General features: G+C 41.5%; 1 protein-coding gene across 1 annotated transcript; it reads right to left on the reverse strand.

Annotated features, from left to right (window-relative positions):
- Positions 1-1881: 1881 nt before the first annotated feature.
- Hrg (histidine rich glycoprotein) lies at positions 1882-18129 on the reverse strand. The gene is made up of 7 exons (XM_004834825.4): positions 17850-18129; positions 15896-16012; positions 14888-14978; positions 13490-13656; positions 5521-5601; positions 3827-3928; positions 1882-2760 (listed from the first exon to the last, which is right to left on the reverse strand). The coding sequence occupies exons 1-7, from the start codon at positions 18063-18065 to the stop codon at positions 1963-1965; spliced, it is 1572 nt and encodes a 523-aa protein (XP_004834882.1). The 5' UTR covers positions 18066-18129; the 3' UTR covers positions 1882-1962.
- Between the last annotated feature and the right edge of the window lie 1520 nt (positions 18130-19649).

Here is a 19649-nt window from a genome sequence, read left to right on the forward strand (position 1 = left end):
CTAGAAAAATAACATCAGTGGCATGTTGTGTAAAATGTCTAGTAGATTGAAAGCTCCCTAGGGTAGGAATGCTTTTTTTTTTTACTAATTTATTTACTGCAGCAACTGTATTTCCATAAGATGAATGCATTTAAGTAAATTGAATTACTTTCAATTCTTACACTTTCTTGAATTGGATTCTTTTTTAATTTTAAAAAATTTTGATTAGCTCATGTTTTCGGTACATAATGATTACGTTCATGGCGGGGAGTTGGTGCATTCACATAACACATTTTAATTCTTTTTACTTTTCCTTTCTTTTCTCACCCTCCCACCTCCTTCCATCTTTTGGTCAATTCTTATGTTTATTTTTTCCAGGTAATATTTTCATGAACTCCAGCAATATTAAAGTACTTTATAAACCATAAAACAAATGCTTCTAGGAGAATAATACTTTGAGTTATTGATCTCTGGTGGATTTGTTTTGTTTTGATTTGTTTTTTGGTCTTCCTGGATTTCACCTTTCTCAAATCCTCATCAGACAGCTGACCCATGGCATGGATCCATGGAAGATCGTCATTCTGCCAGGCAGTGTTCAGCTGGTGCCCACCAGTATGGACACAGATATTGTTCATGCATGGCAGCTGTTCTGATTGACTGTTGTATCTGGTCTGACTGGGCAGTGGTTACACCATTGATCATTGAATATTTAGAGTTTTCATCACCATTGTGGCTGGAAGGTGGAAAGAATCTGAAATCTTATTAACCTGTTTTTAATGCATGAACTATGATTTGGGAAAAAGGGAAAAGAAAGAGGCACCAAGAAAATGAATGAAGTGAATTTATGTGAAACTAGAAAGAGATGCCCTAGCCTGGGAAGAAGACAGTAGGGTCTGGGGCCCTGAGACAGAGGAGAACTCTTCCCTGCTTTCTGCACATGCAGCCTGGAAGGCAGCAAGATCCTGAGCAGAAAATAACCATGGTGTGTAACCACTGTGGTCTTACAGAGATGCCTGCATTATCCCTAGTTTGATACAGGAGTAGCAGATAAACCAGCCTCAGAGTGATGAGAAGATGGTAGTAAATATCTCTCAACGGGGGCACCTGACCAGCCAATGATCAAGAATCATGTCAGGCATAGTGGGGCATGCTTGTAATCTCAGCAGTCAGGAGGCTGAGGCAGGAGGATTGCTGAAAGTTCAAGGCCATCCTGAACTGTATAGTGAGACACTGTCTCACAGAAATAACTTACTAAATAAAAGAATCAGATCTCCTACCTGTGCCCACCCAAGTACCTTGACACTATCTGCAATTCTGGAACCATAGCACAAGTTTGTGAGGGAAGTAGCAGGGCAGAGAAGCTTCAGGAAGGACTGGGATTAAGATTCTCATTAGCCCAGTAGGTTGACAACCTGAAATAGAAGTCAATTTGGCCAGAAAATAAAGGGATTTTTCTTGTGCACTTGAATTTATGGTCATGATTCATATCTGCAACTTTCTTTGTAAATGATAGCCAGATCTTTATTGTCTTGATAATTGAGTTTAGAAATTATTTTTCCAAAAGGAAGTGTAGATGCGTAAAAATAACCACTAGGCAACAATTTGGGTCAAATTTATAATGATCTCTTAAGTAATAATAATACCTACCACGTTAGGGGTCTAGCTGGAGCATGAACAGTCAGGTACTATAATTAGAGGAAGAAAGTCTAAGAAAGCAGGAAATTCCAAGGATCAGATATTTAGCTAAAATAATGCAATGACCAGTGACAGAACTAACTTTGGATTTGTAGAAGTGAGGTCTTTCCTTTCCTTTGCATTTGTCTGTCTCTTCCTGTACCATCTCCTTCCCTACCCATATTTTGCTTTCTCCTGAGTATGAAAATAAGGTTAATATGACTACAATTTTCATTCATCATTGGTCACATTTTATTCATGGTTCTAATTCAGAACATTATTTATTTTTCTCTTTTAAGGAATCAGGTTTTATTTTGGAGACTTGTATGCAAAAAACTTGAAAAGTTGTGGGAATTCACTCTTGAACTTCCCTGGACACGATTCAGAGGGAGGGGTTGATTGAGGGAAGGGCTGAATCTCTGGCTGTTGGGAATTGTTGCAGCTTGGTAATGAGACACTGGGGAAATTGGCTTCAGGCAGAGGAAGAACTTCCCCTACATTTAGTGGAGGGAGTCGGTAAACATATCCAATTTGTCTTCGATGGAAAGGGAAGTGTCTTTTACCTGGACCTCTTTGTCCTGGGTGCCTATGTGATGAACCATGATCATGATGGTGATGTTTGGGACCTTGATCATGTGGTGGATCACAGGGTCCATAGTCATGAAAATCATGGCCATGGGGAGGGTGTCCATGGGGAGGGTGTCCATGGGGAGGGTGTCCATGGGGAGGGTGACCACCGGGAGGGTGTCCATGGGGATGGTGTCCATGGGGACGGTGTCCAGGGGGACAGTGTCCATGAGGACCATGTCCAGGTGGAGGATGTCCATGGGGATCATGCTTACTGAAACTATGAGGAGGTCCACTCCGATTGGTGCCAGAAGGAGGGTAATGACATCTTGGCCCTGGTGGGGGCAGTGGTGGTCTGTCTGAATAATTTTTTTCTCCCAGGGCAGAGGGGCATGCAACTTTGTGTGACTTGTGGGAATGATGATGATCTCTGGATCCATTTGAGTTAAATGGATGCTTGCTGGGTAGAGCATGCTCCCGCCCACCAAAGTGGTGAGGATGGCCCCGATGGGGTGGCATACCACTGATGTTTCTATACTCCTGGTAGAAGACACAGAAAAGTGAAAAGTCATCACACAACACAAAAGGAGCAATTAGATATTTAGCTTGATTTAAGAAAATGGCTCTCAGATTTCACACATCAATTATTCTACTTTTTAAAGTAGGATGCAATAAAATTGTCTCAGACTTTTATCTGGCCAAGTTGACATTTAAAAAACAAACAAAAACTATCATTTAATACCATCTCTATTTCAAAAAAAGGGATAATATTTTGACAAAAGAGAAAGATAACCTCGGAGCAAAGGATGGACCTTTAGATGAATACATGTTGTATTATGAAAATTTTTCTTTATTTTTCCTATTTCAGCACAATGTGGTAAGATAATATTAAGGAATGGCACCCATTCATAGACCAATATGTGAACAACTAATGCCATAACTGATATTTCCAACAGAGTTCTGAGGTTTGGTGATAAAACATCCTTTACTCCTAGAGGAAGAACACTTAGCCTCTTTACTCTTCTCCTTGTCCAGGCTTTAACTATTTAAAAAGATCTGTGGAGATATATTCGTGGTGATGAACCTACCCTTTTTCTTTTTCTTTCTGTCTTCTTTTTTGTCGGATATAAAAATTACTATGGAGAATATTTTTGTGCATACTCATAAAATAACATAAAGGTTCCTGGGGTCAGATATAAAATATTATTTTGCATCTTATTTTATATACTTTTACATGATAAATTTAAGACTCATTTATTCCCCTTAGGCTCTATGTCTAACAATAAGAGTTAAGAATTACTGAGTGTCAGCATTGGAGTCCTCACTATAATGACCATTCCCAAATTCATTCAAGGTTTATTGAATTGTTCATGATTTTATGTTTCTTCTAAATATTTCCTCACCCCAATTCTTCATAGTTTTTACATCATACCAGCAATTTCACTCCTTTTGCCAGAGGCCTGTTCTGTCTGTATTTTCTCCACTCCTTACACACACACACACACACACACACACACACACACACACAGCTGTAGAAATACACAATGTGTGTGAAAATATCCCTTACTCTGCCACTGTTTAAGACAAAACATACTCAGGAACTCACCTCAAGGTTAAAGACCTCACAGTTTACAACAATGTCTTTTGGGATTTCCAAGTCAGAAGGTTCTATATCATAGTACAAATCTGCTCTGCAGAATCCAAAGACCTACAAAGGAGAAAGAAGCACTTTAGTGAGTACGTGCATACGTGTGTATGTGTGCATGCATACATGCAGAAAGTAAAGGTTCTCAGCCAGAGTTGTAAACTTCTAGGCCTTCAGGAAAGGAAGGAGAGCTTTGGAAAAATCAAGTTAGTATTATCAGATATCCCCCCCAAGTATGTATCAATCTTTACTAGGCAACACTTGGTTAAGTACAGGTTCCAAAGGCTTCTTTACAAGTTTCTGTGGTTCTCATCCATGAGCGGTCACCAACACTGGGCTTCCTCGTGTGTGGTGGGGAGGAACACATGTCACTCCTGCTTTGCCTTTAGGCCAACACTTCTGCCCTGAAGATCTGATTGCCTGTTCCTAGAGAGAGTGAGAAATGGTGTAGAACATGGATTTGTATAACTTTAACTGGCCAGAAAAGACTGTTAAACTTTGAGGCTCTCGATACAATTCTGGAATCACACAGATCTATGTTAATACTAACATTGCCATTTTCTAGTTTTGTGAGTTTAGATGAATTATACAAAATTTCCAAAACTTGGTCTTTGTAAAATGAGTATAAAACCTTCTCCTTACAGAGTGTGAGAGGGCTTAGTTAAGTGAGATAAAAGTAAAGCACCCAGGACTGAGCTGCCTTCTCTCCAGCCCACACGGTTCCTCATTGGATTTGTGCTACCCACACAAGGGTGTCTAAGACTTCGCTGGGGATGGGAACGGGGGTAGGGGAGGGAGGTGTCTTTTGGGGTGGCCACTAAATAGGAATCTAGAACTGGTTCAGGTTAAAGATGTGAACAGTCAGAAAAGGAAATATTGAGTGCTTCCTTTCTTTTGGCCAAGAAGAAACTTCAGAACATGTTGTTAAACCTCAGAAAAATTCCAACTTGAAATCAGAATTCAAATCCTGTGCCCTAAACTTTCTAGCTAAGTGCTTCTAAGTACATGGTTAAAATTCTAGGGCCCCTTTTTCCAGGGAAATGGAGGCAGACACTTCTTCTCGGCAGGGCTGTCAGGAGGCTCCTCCCAGTCAGTAATATATGTGGAGGCATTTTGTAAGCTGTAAGGCTGCATGCAAATGTCAGGTAATACTAATAAGATCCTCAGTAGGTTTGTGAGTCTATTTGTAAATGATTAGGAGAAAACTCCCAATGGACTGGGAATGAGAAGAATGATTTTAATCTTAGCTCCATTGTGAACATCTGTAAGACCTTCCCTTGGTGAACCTTTGTTACTTCCTCCCTGTTAAATGGGATCCATGTGGGTGTCTATAGGACGGAATGCATGAGAGTACCTAGTATATATAGGGTCTTAATAAAAGCTGCTATTAGTTTTGACTAAACCTTTTATCCTCATGGATTAAAAACCTCAGTTTTAAATTTAAGCATATATCCTAAAATCATAGTCTCACAATTTGTTCAACGTTTCTATGCCTCAGTTTCCTTACCTGAAAATCAGGAATTAAAAAGAGTATTGTTTGGTGGTGGGAGTGTTAATAAGTGAACATATGTGTAAAGCACTCAGTAGAGCATCTGGCTGGTAGGAAGTGCTTGTTAGATGATGCTCAGTATTTCGCAGGCATTTATTATACTCACATTAGGGTCTCTAGGGAAATGGTAGGCAGAGCAGTTCCTCACAGAGAAATCCACATAGTAATTGGTGCCTTGGCCTCCTCTCTAAAACAGAAGGAATCGACATATTTTCAGGAACAGGAAAAGTAAGGGAAAAAGTAGATACCTACTGTCCAGTATATTATAAAGCACTGTGAGGGTTGCAGTTACCAATATGTCCCATATTTCTTAGGGCTTCTGCCTTTCATCTTTTGAGACAGGGTCTCCCTATGAAGTTCAAGTTGGCCTTCGACTTGCAGCAATCTTCCTCATGAGCTTCTGACTTTTAAAAATGTATCAAATTTGGGGCCGGGGATTTAGCTCAGTGGTTCCCGTGCCTGCCTAGCAAGTGCAAGGTCCCCAGTTCAATCCCAGGTACAAAAAAAAAAAAATTGTATCAAATTTAAAGAGTAAAATAAAAGACAATGGAAACAAGGAGATAGATCTTTTGCAAATGGGAAGGAGACCAAGAGGTGGAGGGCGGGGTAAGAGGGAGGGGAAAGGGATGTAAAAAAATCAAGATGTGAGCCCACTGCAGACAGGCAGGTCTGTGCACGCCCTACCAAGGTCCTGAGTCACGCGGAAGACGCCTAATCACCCCGCAGCAGACAGGCAGGTCTGCCCATGCCCTACCGAGGTCCTGAGTTGCTCGGAAGACACCGAATCACCCCGCTGCACACAGGCAGCCACCTGATTCCACACTACAAAGACGCAGAGGACACCAGACCACCAGACCAAGGTACTGAGTTCCACTGTTCCCGGCCCAGAGGTAGGGGCTTCTGAGCTGTCATCCCACTGCTCCTGGTCCAGAGGAAGGGGCTTCCTGGTCACCATCCCTCCCGCTGCTCCCAGCCCAGAGGAAAGGGCTTTTGGGCCACCTTCTGTCCCGCTGCTCCTGGCCCAGAGGAAGGGGCTTCTGAGCCACCATCCCACTGCTCCTGGTCCAGAGGAAGGGGTTTCCCAGCCACCATCCCTCCGGCTGCTCCCAGCCCACAGGAAAGGGCTTTTGGGTCACCATCCCTACTGCTGCTCACGGCCCCTGTCACACCAAACCCAGCTCAGAGGAGGTAAACCGTGCAGGCGCTAACAGCCCCCCACCCCAGTCGAAATGAGAAAACACATAAATAAGTCTCAAAACCAGACTTCCAGATCACCTACAGCAACCCCAAAGGGAAATGAGATGGAACACTCTGATACTCAACCACCTGGACCCACTGAACTGGCAACAAAAGGGGATCTGGAAAAAAGGAAATCAGAAATAATTTCTCAGATAACAGGAGAAATTGTGCCCCTACTGCAAGACATGATTAATAAATCTAGAGAGGAGCTCAGGAACATGATGGAATCCCAACATAAGAAACAAATGGAATCCATAAAAGAGATGCAAATAGATTTCCAGGACATGAAAAACTCCATTGAAAGTCTACGCAGCAGAATGAGCCAATGTGAGGACAGAATTTCAGATATAGAAGATAAGATTGCAATTAGTGATCAGGAAAAGAAAAATTGCTTCAAAATTATAAGAGAACATGAGAAATCAATCCAGCAGGTGCTAGATGATGCAAAAAAGAATAACATAAGACTGATTGGGCTCAATGAAGAAACAGGAGAGAGTGCAGATGACATAAAAAATCTCTTCACAGAAATAATGGCAGAAAACTTCCCAAGCAGGGGGAAAGAGCTTGACACACAGATAAGTGAGGCATATAGGACTCCAAATAGCCTTGATCAAAAAAAAATCTACACATAGGCATATAATTGTTAAGATTCCAGAAACACAACAGAAGAACAAAGTTCTCCAAGCAGTCAGAGAAAAGAAACAAATCACATACAAAGGAAAGCCCATCAGAATCACAGCAGACTTTTCAACACAAACCATCAAGGCAAGAAGAGCTTGGAGTGACATATTCCAAGCCCTAAAAGAAAATAGCCTCCAACCCAGATTGATGTACCCTGCAAAACTATCTTTCAAAATGGATGGAGAAATAAGATACTTTCATGACAAAGAGCATCTTAGGAACTTCTTGAATACCAAACCAGCACTCCAAAGAATTTTACACAATATCCTAGGAACAGACATTGAGGATCACAACCCCAGGAGGCAAAGCAGAATGAACCCATCTGGCATGACAAGAAATTAAATGTAAAGGGGGAGAACCCAACAAAAAGAAAAAGTCATGGCAATGACAAGTCAATAAGTTTCAGTTATAACCATCAACGTTAATGGTCTCAATTCACCAATCAAAAGAAATAGACTGGCAGAATGGGTCAAGAAGCAAAATCCAACAATATGCTGCATACAAGAAACACACTTAATTCAAAAGGAAACTCATAGACTGAAAGTGAAAGGGTGGAAAACAATACTGCATGGACAGGAACCCGAAAAAAAGCAGGAGTAGCTATCCTCTTGGCAGATCAAGTAGATTTCAAACCAACACTGATTAAGAGAGACGAAGAAGGACATTACATCCTTGTAAAGGGAAGAATCCAAGAGGAAGAGATGACAATCATAAATATCTATGCACCAAACTGTAGTGCACCCAACTATATAAAACAAATACTAACGGACATGAAAAGTCATATATGCACTAATACAATTGTAGTGGGGGACCTCAACACCCCACTGTCACAAATAGATAGATCAACTAGACTAAAAATAAGTAATGAAATACTGGAACTCAATTGAACTCTTGAACAAATGAACTTAACAGATGTTTACAGAGTCTTCCACCCCACCAAATCAGAATGCACATTCTTCTCAGCTGCACATGGGTCATTCTCCAAAATAGACCACATACTCACACATAGAACATGTTTAAGTAAGTGCAAAGGAACTGAAGTTGTCCCCTGTACATTATCAGACCATAGTGCAATGAAATTGGAGATCCATAGCAAAAGAAACTCAAAAAATTTCATAAACATGTGGAAATTGAACAGCACACTTCTGAATAACCAATGGGTCACAGAGGAAATTAAAGAAGAAATCAGACAGTTCCTTCAATTAAATGACAATGACAATACAACATATCAGAATCTATGGGACACAATGAAAGCAGTCTTACGAGGGAAATTCATAGCAGTGAATATGCATATTAGGAAAACAGAACGAGCCCAATTAAACAACCTGATGCTGAACCTCAAGCTTCTAGAAAAAGAAGAGCAGGACAAACCCAAAGCTCATACAAGGGAGGAAATTATAAAGATCAGAGGAGAAATCAATGCAATGGAGACTAAGAGAACGATACAAAAAATCAATGAAGCCAAGAGTTAGTTCTTCGAAAGAATCAACAAAATTGACAAACCTTTAGCCAACCTTGCCAGAAAAAGGAAAGAAAAGGCCCAAATCCATGCAATTAGGAATGAAAAGGGTGAAATTACAACAGACCCACCAGAAATCCAGAGGATCATCAGTACCTACTTCCAGAACCTATACGCCAATAAGATGGACAACACAGAAGAAATGGACTGACTCCTAAATACCTATGAATTACCAAAGTTGAACGAAGAAGACCTAAAAATTCTGAACAACCTAATATCAACCAGTGAAATTGAAAATGTAATTAAAAACATATCAACTAAGAAAAGCCCGGGCCCTGATGGCTTCATTGCTGAATTCTACAAGACATTTAGAGAGGAACTGCTGCCACTACTGTTTAAACTCTTCAATGAAATTGAAAGGGAAGCAATACTCCCAAATTCATTCCTGAAAGCAAGCATCACCTTGATCCCCAAAGCAGAGAAAGACCCAACTGAAAAAGAGAACTATAGGCCAATCTCACTAATGAACATAGATGCAAAAATCCTTAATAAGATACTGGCAAACAGAATGCAGAAGATCATCAAGAAGATCATACACCCTGATCAAGTGGGATTCATCCCAGGGATGCAGGGATGGTTCAATATACGAAAATCATTTAATGTAATACACTATATCAATAGAGCCAAGGACAAAAACCATATGATTATCTCCATAGACGCAGAAAAAGCATTTGACAAAATCCAACATGCATTTATGATAAAAACCCTACAAAAAATTGGAGTAGATGGTCTCTACCTCAACCTGATAGAAGCCATCTATGAAAAACCAACAGCCAATGTCATACTAAATGGTCACAAACTGAAATCCTTCACACTAAAATCAGGAACAAGACAAGGATGTCCACTATCACCACTCTTGCTCAATATAGTTCTGGAAACATTAGCCACGGCAATTAGACAAGAGAAAGAAATAAAAGGAATAAAGATAGGAAATGAAGAAGTCAAATTGTCATTATTTGCAGATGACATGATACTCTATATAGAAGACCCCAAGAACTCCACCAAAAGTCTTCTAGACTTAATAACCACATTCAGTCAAGTAGCTGGTTACAAGGTCAACACAGAAAAATCAGTAGCTCTCCTCTACACGAATGACAGACTCACTGAGAGAGAAATAGGGCAAATAATTCCTTTCACAATAGCATCCAAAAAACTGAAATACCTAGGAATCATCCTAACGAAAGAAATCAAAGACCTCTTCTCTGAAAACTGTGGCACTCTGAAAAGAGAGATTGAAGATGATATCAGAAAATGGACAGACATCCCCTGCTCCTGGGTAGGAAGGATTAATATAGTGAAAATGGCCATACTTCCAAAACTGCTATATAGATTTAATGTGATTCCAATTGAGATCCCAGCAGCATACTTCATAGACCTCGAGAAAACAATCCAAAAATTCATTTGGAGCAAGAAGAGACCCAGAATAGCAAAAGCAATTCTAGGTAACAGAGACATGGTAGGGGGTCTCACAATACCCAACCTGCGACTCTCCTACAAAGCTACTGTGATAAAAACAGCATGGTACTGGCAAAGAAACAGACCTGAGGACCAGTGGAACAGATTAAAAGATGCAGAAACAACGCCAGACACACTCAGCCATCTCATCTCAACAAAGGAGCCAAACACCCTCACTGGAGGAAAGATAGCCTCTTTAATAAATGGTGCTGGAAAAATTGGGCTTCAACTTGACAAAGATTAAAACTAGACCTGTACCTCTCACCATGCACTAAACTAAAATCAAAATGGATTAAAGATCTAAATATTAAAATAGAAACTCTGAACCAGTTCAAACAGAGGTTAGGTAGAACCCTTGAAGACATTGGTGTAGGAAAAGATTTTATGAAGAAAACCTCAGTTGCCCGTGAACTAGCACAAACAATCAACAAATGGGATCTCTTCTTATTAAAAAGCTTCTGCACAGCAAGAGAAACCACCAGCAGTGTGAAGAGACAACCCACAATGTGGGAAAAAATCTTCACCTGCTCTTCCTCAGACAAAGGTCTATACTATCTCGAATCTATAAAGAACTTAAAAAGATCAGACCTCCCACATTGAAAGACCCAATCTGAAAATGGGCATCTGAAATGAACAGACATTTCTCAGACAAAGAAGTAGAAATAGCAAATAAATACATGAAAAAATGCTCAACATCACTGGTACTTCGAGAGATGCAAATGAAAACAATGCTGAGATTTCCCTTCACTCCAGAAAGAATGGCTGCTAACATGAAATCAACCAATAACCAATGCTGGCGGGACTGTGGAGAAAGAGGAACCCTGCTCCACTGCTGGTGGGAGTGTAGACTGGTGCAACCACTGTGGAAATCAGTATGGAGATACCTCAAAGAACTAGGACTGGAAGTCCCATTTGACCCTGCTATTCCAGTGCTGGGGATCTTCCCCAAAGAATTAAAAGAATCATACCACAGTGACATATGTGTGCCCATGTTCATAGCAGCACAGTTTGTAATAGCTAAAACTTGGAAACAGCCCAAATGCCCATCAACTGGAGACTGGATAAAGAAAATGTGGTTTTTTTATAAAATGGAGTACTACTCAGCCATAAAAAATGAGAAATTAGAGACATTTATATCTAAGTGGATGCACATTGAGGGAATACTCTTAAGTGAAATAAATAGGACACACATGTATAAATTCCGAATAGTTTCTCTGGTGTGAGAAACTGAAAGTGTAAATAAGGACTAAATGTATAATAGGTAATGTGAAATAGGAAGAAAAGGGGCAAAGGGGAAGGAAGTGGGAGAGCTAGGGGAAAGGCTAGAAGGGAATGGGATTAATATGAGAAAATGGAAAAATAGGTACAAAATCTTTGTAAATAGGGAGGACTGGAGGGGTTGAAGGGAGGGCTGGGCAAGGGTGAAAAATAAGAACCAAGAGAGACTATGTAAAGGTGCAAATTTCCAATGATGAATGTCATTATGTTGTATACCTAAAATGTACCAATGATTAGAATGAATAATCGATAATGTAAAATAGGAAGAAAAGGTCCAAAGGGGTAGGGGTAGTGGGAGGGACAGGGGAAAGGAAAGAAGGGAAAGGAAAAAATGATGAGAAATGGAAAAAATGGAAATAAAGTCTTTGTAAATAGGGAAGAGTGGAGGGTATGAAGGGAGGGCTAGGAATGGGGAAAAAATAAGAACCAAGATGCATTATGTAAAGGTACAATTCCCAATGAGAAATGTAATTGTGTTGTATACGTACAATGTACCAATAAAAGAATTTAATACAAAAAAAAAAACAACAAGATGTGTCATGTGCATGCACTAACTCCCCATAATGAATGCAATCAGGGATCGTAAACATGAGCTAATAGAAAATGTATCACATGAGCCAGGCATAGGGGCGCATCTCTATAATTCCAGCACTCTGGAAAGCTGAGGCAGGATTGAGTTGAAGCCAGGCTGGACAATTTAATAAGTTCGCAAGAGTCTATCTTAAAATAAAAAATAAAATGGGCTAGAAATGTAGCTCAGTACAAAGATCCTGGGTTCAAGCCCAGTGACACATACACAAAAATATATATAATAAAAAAGGAAAGAAAGAAAAGAAAAAAGCCATCACAGAAGTGATAAGGTAAATAAATATCCTTTCTTTGAAAGGGTTCAGGATACAGACATAATCAAGCATAGGATAGAAAGAATCCCCCAATCTCATCTGCCTTTGATATGTTTCTTCTTCTACCCTTTTCCTACTTATGTTGCCATATACAACGAGATTTAAGTAGGAACATAAATGGCTTATTGTTCACCATTGTTCTGTAACCTGCTTTCCGCCTCATTAACACACCTTTTTTTTTTTTTTTTTTTTTTTTTTTTTGGTACCAGGGAACGAACTCGGGACCTTGCGCGCGCTTGCGAGGCAGGTGGTGGCACCACTGAGCTAAATCCCCGGCCCCTCATTAACATATCTTGAAGCTCTTTCCGGTGTACAGGTGTCTGAAACATCCTTTCTGCTAAGTGCATTGTGTTCATTCCACTGCTTGTATGTACCAGCATTTATTTATTTTCAAAATGCAGGCAAACATCAAGCAGCTGCTCCACCAGGGAACTCTGGGTGTCCGGGTGGGCGGCGCGGGAATCCTGGGACTGTAAGGCAGGGAATCGTCTAACTCCCTGGACGCACTGGGGTGTGGTAAGGTTGCTTCTCGGAGTTTCAGATTTCTCTGTTTTCTTTTTTTTTTTTTTTTTTTTGAGCCAGGCTCTCGCTATGCAATTCAGACCGGCATTAGCCCAAGCTAACCTCAAACTCATGATGATCCTCCCGCCTCAGCCTCCCGACTGCTGGGATTATAGGCATGTGGCACCACATCTGGCTAAAATTGCATGGCTTTTTAGTAACTCATATAACCCTAATACACTCTTGTCTTTCCCTCTTTACTTTTTTGGATTTTTTTCTCTTCTTAGCTAGCTAGCCACTCCTTCTCACCCCAAAATTAAAAACCAGCAAAAGATCATTTCTTCTGGACCTGCTGTCCATCTGTCACAGAAGCTGCAAAGGAGGCAGCAATTTAACAGCCCGCGGATTGGTGGAGGCGGGCGCGGAGGGCGTGTCGCTCAGGCCACGCCCACCAGCTGCGGCGCGACCGCTGCCTCCGGCGGACGGTGGTGGGGACTCACCGCCCTTATGACGCGCTCTACTCGGTCCACTCTGAAAGAGGCAAAAGCACCGTTCTCCGCTTGGTACTTGTCAAGGGCTTTGTCGGCTTGTTTTCTGTAGGGCTCGCTGTCCTCGAAGAAATCGAAGAGGATGGGACTGTCTTTGGTGTTGCTCAGGGCTGAGGAGACTAGAGAGAGGAAGCCAGAGTCTTGGTTACCAGGGCAGGAGCGGTAACGCCAGCGTGGGAACTCAGTGCGGTTCACCTCGGCATGGCAGCAGAGTAACAGTGACTGCCCGTTAGGGTGGGAGAAACGGCGTAACTTGTTTACGAATTCCCCTTTCCTTCGGATACTACTGATGTCTCCACCCCCAAAGCATAAAGTGCTGACGTTTTCTTTATTTATTTTAGCTTTTTTTTTTTTTTTTGGAAATAGGATCTCCTTGTTACTTTTTGGCTGGCCTGGAACTTGAGACCCTCCTCCCTCAGCCTCCTCAGTGCTGGGGTTATAGGAACGCACCACCACATCCGGCTCTGGAGCTACTATTTCAACGAACTCTTCCTTTTTTGACGAAGAAGGGAGAGAGAACCCTGAACATGAAGTTTTGCCCAGAGAGAAAAAAATACATCTCAATCTTTCTTTAAAGTAATTTCCCGCAGAAATTGCTTGGCATTTCACTATATTGAATCATACTGAGATTTGCCATTTTAAAAGTGTTTCTGTGATAATGCTTGTTGGAAAAAGTAAATAAGAAGAGTGTGGACTTTAGAGTCCACACTGTTGGGAAAAGCTCATGTCTTCATCGCACGTGGCTGTGTTCCCAAGGCCACGTCCTTGAACCTCTTCCAGCTTCAATTATTTTATCTCTAAAATAGAAAGTATCAGGATCTTTCCTCCACAGCTGTGTGAAGTTAGGTAATATAAATAATTTATTCATAGACTGTGGAGTAATACATAACTTGGAAATGTGGAAGCCATACTTACTAAATGCTAAGCAATTTGCACAGTATGCTGCATGGACCATTTTATTTAACTAACGAAAACCCTAAGAGCTATTATTATTATTAACTATTTTACAAATGGGAAAGGCTGAAGGGAGTTAAGTAACTTGCTCCCGAGACCACAGAACTAGTAAGTGATAAGGTTGAGATTCAAACTCAAGCAAGTTGGCACCCAGAGCCTGGATCTACAGTGATTCTGTATTACCTGTAAATCTCTTTCTACATCGAATCTCTCTAAAGGGAGTTGTACCAGTAACAGGGGAAGCCTACCTTTGTATCCTCAGAAGAGTGAGTATGGTATACACCAAGGACTGGGACCCTTTCTGACATACATCGTGGTATAAGGTGATGATTACCACCATATGATCGAGTCCTATATTAATCTGGAATTAATTAGCAATTTAACAGAATACCATACCAGAACTCGTGGTGCAGTTAAAGCCATTTACTGTGAGATCCTGAGATTCATTTGAATATCTCGTAGCTATTACTTTACATTGTCCAATCACCTGTAAAAGAGAGGGTTTGACTTATGGCACATTGCCTTCCTTTATTGATGAGGTTGCATAGAAGGATACATTTTAAATGCTGTCCATTTAAAATGTATTTAAGGTTTCCTTCATCAAACCCTGTCTTAAAACCTGGACTTTCTTAGTCTGCTTCTACTCCTGGCACCAAAAATGCCTCATGAGAGTGAGAGAAAAATTGGATAAACAGACTGTGATTGTGACCATATCCTAAACATTTTCAAAGGAAAAAGCACTGGGCCAGGGATTTAGCTCAGTGGTTATACCTCCTGTCTCGAAAGCGCAAAGACCTTAGTTTGATCCCAGTACCAAAAAAAAAAAAAAAAAAGAAACAGCAAAGGAAAAAGCACTAAGACTCCTAGGAGTGTAAATCTCTCATTTTTGGGTGGAATAAAATGTTGTGCCTGCGCATATTAATCTTTGTGTCCTCCATCTGTGGCCGAGAGCTGGTATCCAGTTCCCACATCCAACTTGTACAGCGAGATCCTGCTCCTCACTACAATGAATACTTTTGGCCATTCCTGCTAATAGGATCGGCCTTCATGGGATTCATAGACCCATAGTGGTGAGGGCTGGAAATGACCTTATAATTCATCTTCTCCAAGCCCCTCCTCTTATTGAGGAAACTGAAGTTTAGGGATGGTGAGTGATTGGCCTAAGGACCCCCAACTGGTCATGCTGTCTCAAGGGACGACAATGCTGATGTATCTTGAACTGGGTTCCTAGGAATGGTTCTCAAGAGAGTTTTAGTCGAAGTCAACATAATCTTCATGAATCTCAAGGTATAAGCTGCTCTTATTCTTTCTCTGGGGTAGCTCAAGCCCGTGGCTCCCAGAGTCAGCAGAGTAAGGGGAAGGTACAAATGCTAAGAGGAGGAAAGTGGTACCTGGCTTACTTACCATCTCAGATGGTCGTCTGGAAGCAGGTAGCTCACAGTCATCCCCGTGTGTCCTGGATAGGACCCAACAGTCAGATTCTTGCATATCTAAGACTAAATAATACACAGTTGCAGGTCCCTGAGGAATGTTAAGAAAGCAACAGGTGAGCAGGATGTGGAGCTTGTAGATTTCCTACTTTTTAAAAATAATAAAAGCAATCTATTTCTTATACAGAATTCTTGTTGTTGTCCAAATCTTTACAGACTTCCTACTTTTGTGTCATTTGATCTATTTATTTGAATAAATAGCTTGAAATAGTTATTTCCAATTGTTCTTTTGAACTGGTCATGATGTTTCTTCTGCCCACAAGCTTTAAAAAGCTCACTAAATGGCAGTGTTGGTCGGGTGGTGGTGTTGGAGGTACAAGCCTAGAATTGTAAGTGGAGAGAGCCCCATCGCCATCTCGAATTTGTATTTGTAGTTGTGTCCTCTCTCCCAGCTCTACTTTTGAATTTAAATTTCCTACCTTGATTTCAAGTTGCCCAAAGCCAAATATACTCTTCTCTTACAAACCAGCTGCCTCTTTCAACTTCCCTGTCAGTGGCCATTAATTAATCGGGTGTCTTTGGTTCTGGCTTTAAACATGTAAATCAACTTGGATTTCTTCCTTGTCTTTGCTCTGGCTACCCAGGAACCAGGCTTCAGTCTTTCTTTTACAATGTTCTCAGGTTGATTCTTGGTTCCTCGTTCTCATTGCTTTAATTTCCATTACACAACCCTGGCCCCCATTTCCTCATTCCTGGATACAACAAACAGCTTTCTAGTTATGTCCCGGTCACCTGCCTCCATCTCCCTAGGCACACTGTGTCCCCTCTCTCCACCCTCCTAGTCTTCATGCTGCCATATAGAGATAGCACTATGACCATTCATCCTGTGTCCTACATATGTGACCAAGAACCTAGAATGAGACTGATGATCGTAAAATTGCCTGTCTAACCCTAAACTCCTCTATTCCTGGTCTCTGCGTTCTGTAGCACCTTCTTCTCTAATACTTTAGAAAGGCTGCATTCCTCTGCTTGTTCTCTGTAGTAGACCATGGTCTGACCTCCCTGATTTTAATTGTTCCACTAAAGAGAAGGTAGACTATTATTTTTAGAGTGGAGATTTTACTATTTCTCAATGGCCTGTATCAGCCCATCACTCCAAGTAGCTATATAATCTAAGTGAAGATGGTACACTTGCTTGACTTCCTAATATCTCTTCCAACTTCACATCGATCTCTGGTCTCTCCAGAGCCCACATTATACTTCTAGACCCCCCTCCACTTGTTCAGTTACCTTGTAGTACCCCCCTTTCCAAGCCCCTACTCACCTAGAGGTAATGCCTAGGATTTTCCTGGAAAACCTTCTGCACATCCTCTTTCTATTCAAATCTGCCCATCCTTTACAACCCAACTGAAGCCTTCTCCCTTTCAGTCTTAATAGGCCTTCTTTCATTAAATTGTTCCAACATCTATCCCACACATTTGATCACTGAATATGTTCTCTCTTACATTCTTTGCCTCTGCACATCAACAGATCATTACATCCACAAGGGCAAGGCCTACAGTTAATTCTAGTGTTCGCCCCCATCCCTACTCCATCTTACTATTTTGCCCAGGCTGGTCTTGAACTCCTGGGCTCAAGTGATACTTTCAAGTGCTAGGCCTATAGACCTGTGCCAACAAACCGAGTTTCTAATTTTTCTAAGTGCTTAGCATACAACTAGGCTCAGGACAAATTCGAATTTATAGATTTATTCATAGTTAAGGGCACACCCATAATAAACACTAGCCCATCTTAGAGCAGCCAAAGAAACTATACAGAAAGCCTTGATCAAAGCCATTGGCTGTGCCAAACAACAGGCTTAGGGGCTAGAGTTACATTCACCCAGGACATGGTCTCCTAACTCAGCTCTGCCAATGGCGATTTCTCACCACTCTGTCCAAGTGGGCATCAGCAACCCGCAGCAACTGGAAAAGATAGCCATTCCGTCTGCCTTTATTGATCAGGTCTAGAGCTCTCTCAGCCTCAGGCTCAGCAGCGTTGCAGTTGGTGGGACTCAGGGCCCAGGAACACTGCAGTGTGATCAAAAACAGTGCTGCAGCGAGCACCCTTGCCCAGCTGAACCATCCTGCAAAGTGTTCTCCCATAGCAGGGAATTTCACACAGATTTTTTGGAGCCCACACTCACACACACAGCTGATGGAACAAATTCTTTATACATTTTTGTTGTGTAACTGGGGATGTTCACCTTGACCCCTGGTTCAAATATCCATCGACAACAGGCTGTAAATGATTAGTGGATCCTGAAGCTAGAAAGGTGGAACACACTAGTGAGTGGGCGAAACTGGCTATTTCTAGCAAGAAGCAGATTCAAAGGGTGTCTTTGACCCTGAACACTGGCGGGGATGGGTGGGTTGGGTTTGGAGTAATTTTCTTTCATCTGCCCATTTGACTCTGCTGGAAATCTCCACCAGCAGCCTTCTCTGTGGCTGATGGTGGGAAAACTCAGTAGAATGCAATTGCATTATCTGAAGGAGGTAATGTGCTCAACCATTAACATCCTAACGAGAACTGATTAGCCAGCTACTCCAGAGGCCGAGGAAGGAAGATCACAAGTTTGAAACTAGCTTGGGCAACGTAGCAAGACAGTGTCTCAAAATTTAAAATAAAAAGGGATGAGGAAATAGCTCAGTGGTGGAACAACCTTGGGTTTGATCCCCAGTACCAGAATAAAGAAAAAAAAAAGAAGCTGACTTCAGGCGAACTGATTCTTAGTTTCTTCATTTCTAAATGGGAACTGGTACCTCTTGGCAGGCTTATGTGATATTAAATAAGGCAACATCCATAAAGCAACCCTGATACAATTCTTTACACAGAGCAGGCTCTGAATGAATGGTACTATTTATTGTTGTTGGTTTGGGGAGGAATTGTGGGGCACTCCTATGTCATCCTGGTTCCCTGCGGCACTAAAACCATGCCAGAAACAGTTGACTCATGTGTAAGAGGACCATGGTAAGGGCAGGAGTCAAGCAACTGGATCTCCATCCCACTGGAACTGGGGCTCAGCATGGAGTACAGGGCTGGGATACAGACAACCCCCTTCCAAATAAACCAATATGTGGGTGTGGAACCTTTGTACCAGCAGAAGCCAGCAGGTTTGGAAAGGACTAGAGGGAATCAGCCCAGGTCCACCCCAAAAAAGAAACAAACAGCTCTTTGGCAGCAACATCTCCCTTCTTCACATTTTCTCTATGGTGAGGCTTTGTAGCAGTGGTTCCTGGGCTTGGCTTCAGGTTAGAATGACCCAAGGAGTATCCAGGACTTTTCAGAACAACTCAATCAGAATCTCTACGGTGGAGCCAGGTATTGGTAGTTTAAAATTCCTAGGTAGTTCCAATGTGTGATCGAGAATGAGAACCACTGGAACTCCAGAGAGAACTGAAAGGGGGGAAGATTTAAGGAGAGAAAGAAGAGATAATTCTATGAAAGGGAGAGCCCACTTCCAAGGGTCACTGGTTGTTTAGTGACTGCTCAAAGTGGAACACGTTTAAAATAATGTTTGACACTAAACTTTCAGTATCAGCAACACCAGATTTCAAATATCCAAATGGAACCACTCCAGTGTGACTCAGAAAAACAGAAATAGTAAGGAACCTGCTCAAAGTATTGTTAAGAAGCTTCAACCCAGTGGGCAGGGGAACACGATTGATTAAAACAGGAACTGTTTTATA

The sequence above is a fragment of the Heterocephalus glaber genome, unplaced genomic scaffold (genome assembly GCF_053883595.1).
Source record: "Heterocephalus glaber isolate CG9 unplaced genomic scaffold, H.glaber_assembly_v1.0 deba00001504, whole genome shotgun sequence".
In the NCBI taxonomy this organism is placed as follows: Eukaryota; Metazoa; Chordata; class Mammalia; order Rodentia; family Bathyergidae; genus Heterocephalus; species Heterocephalus glaber.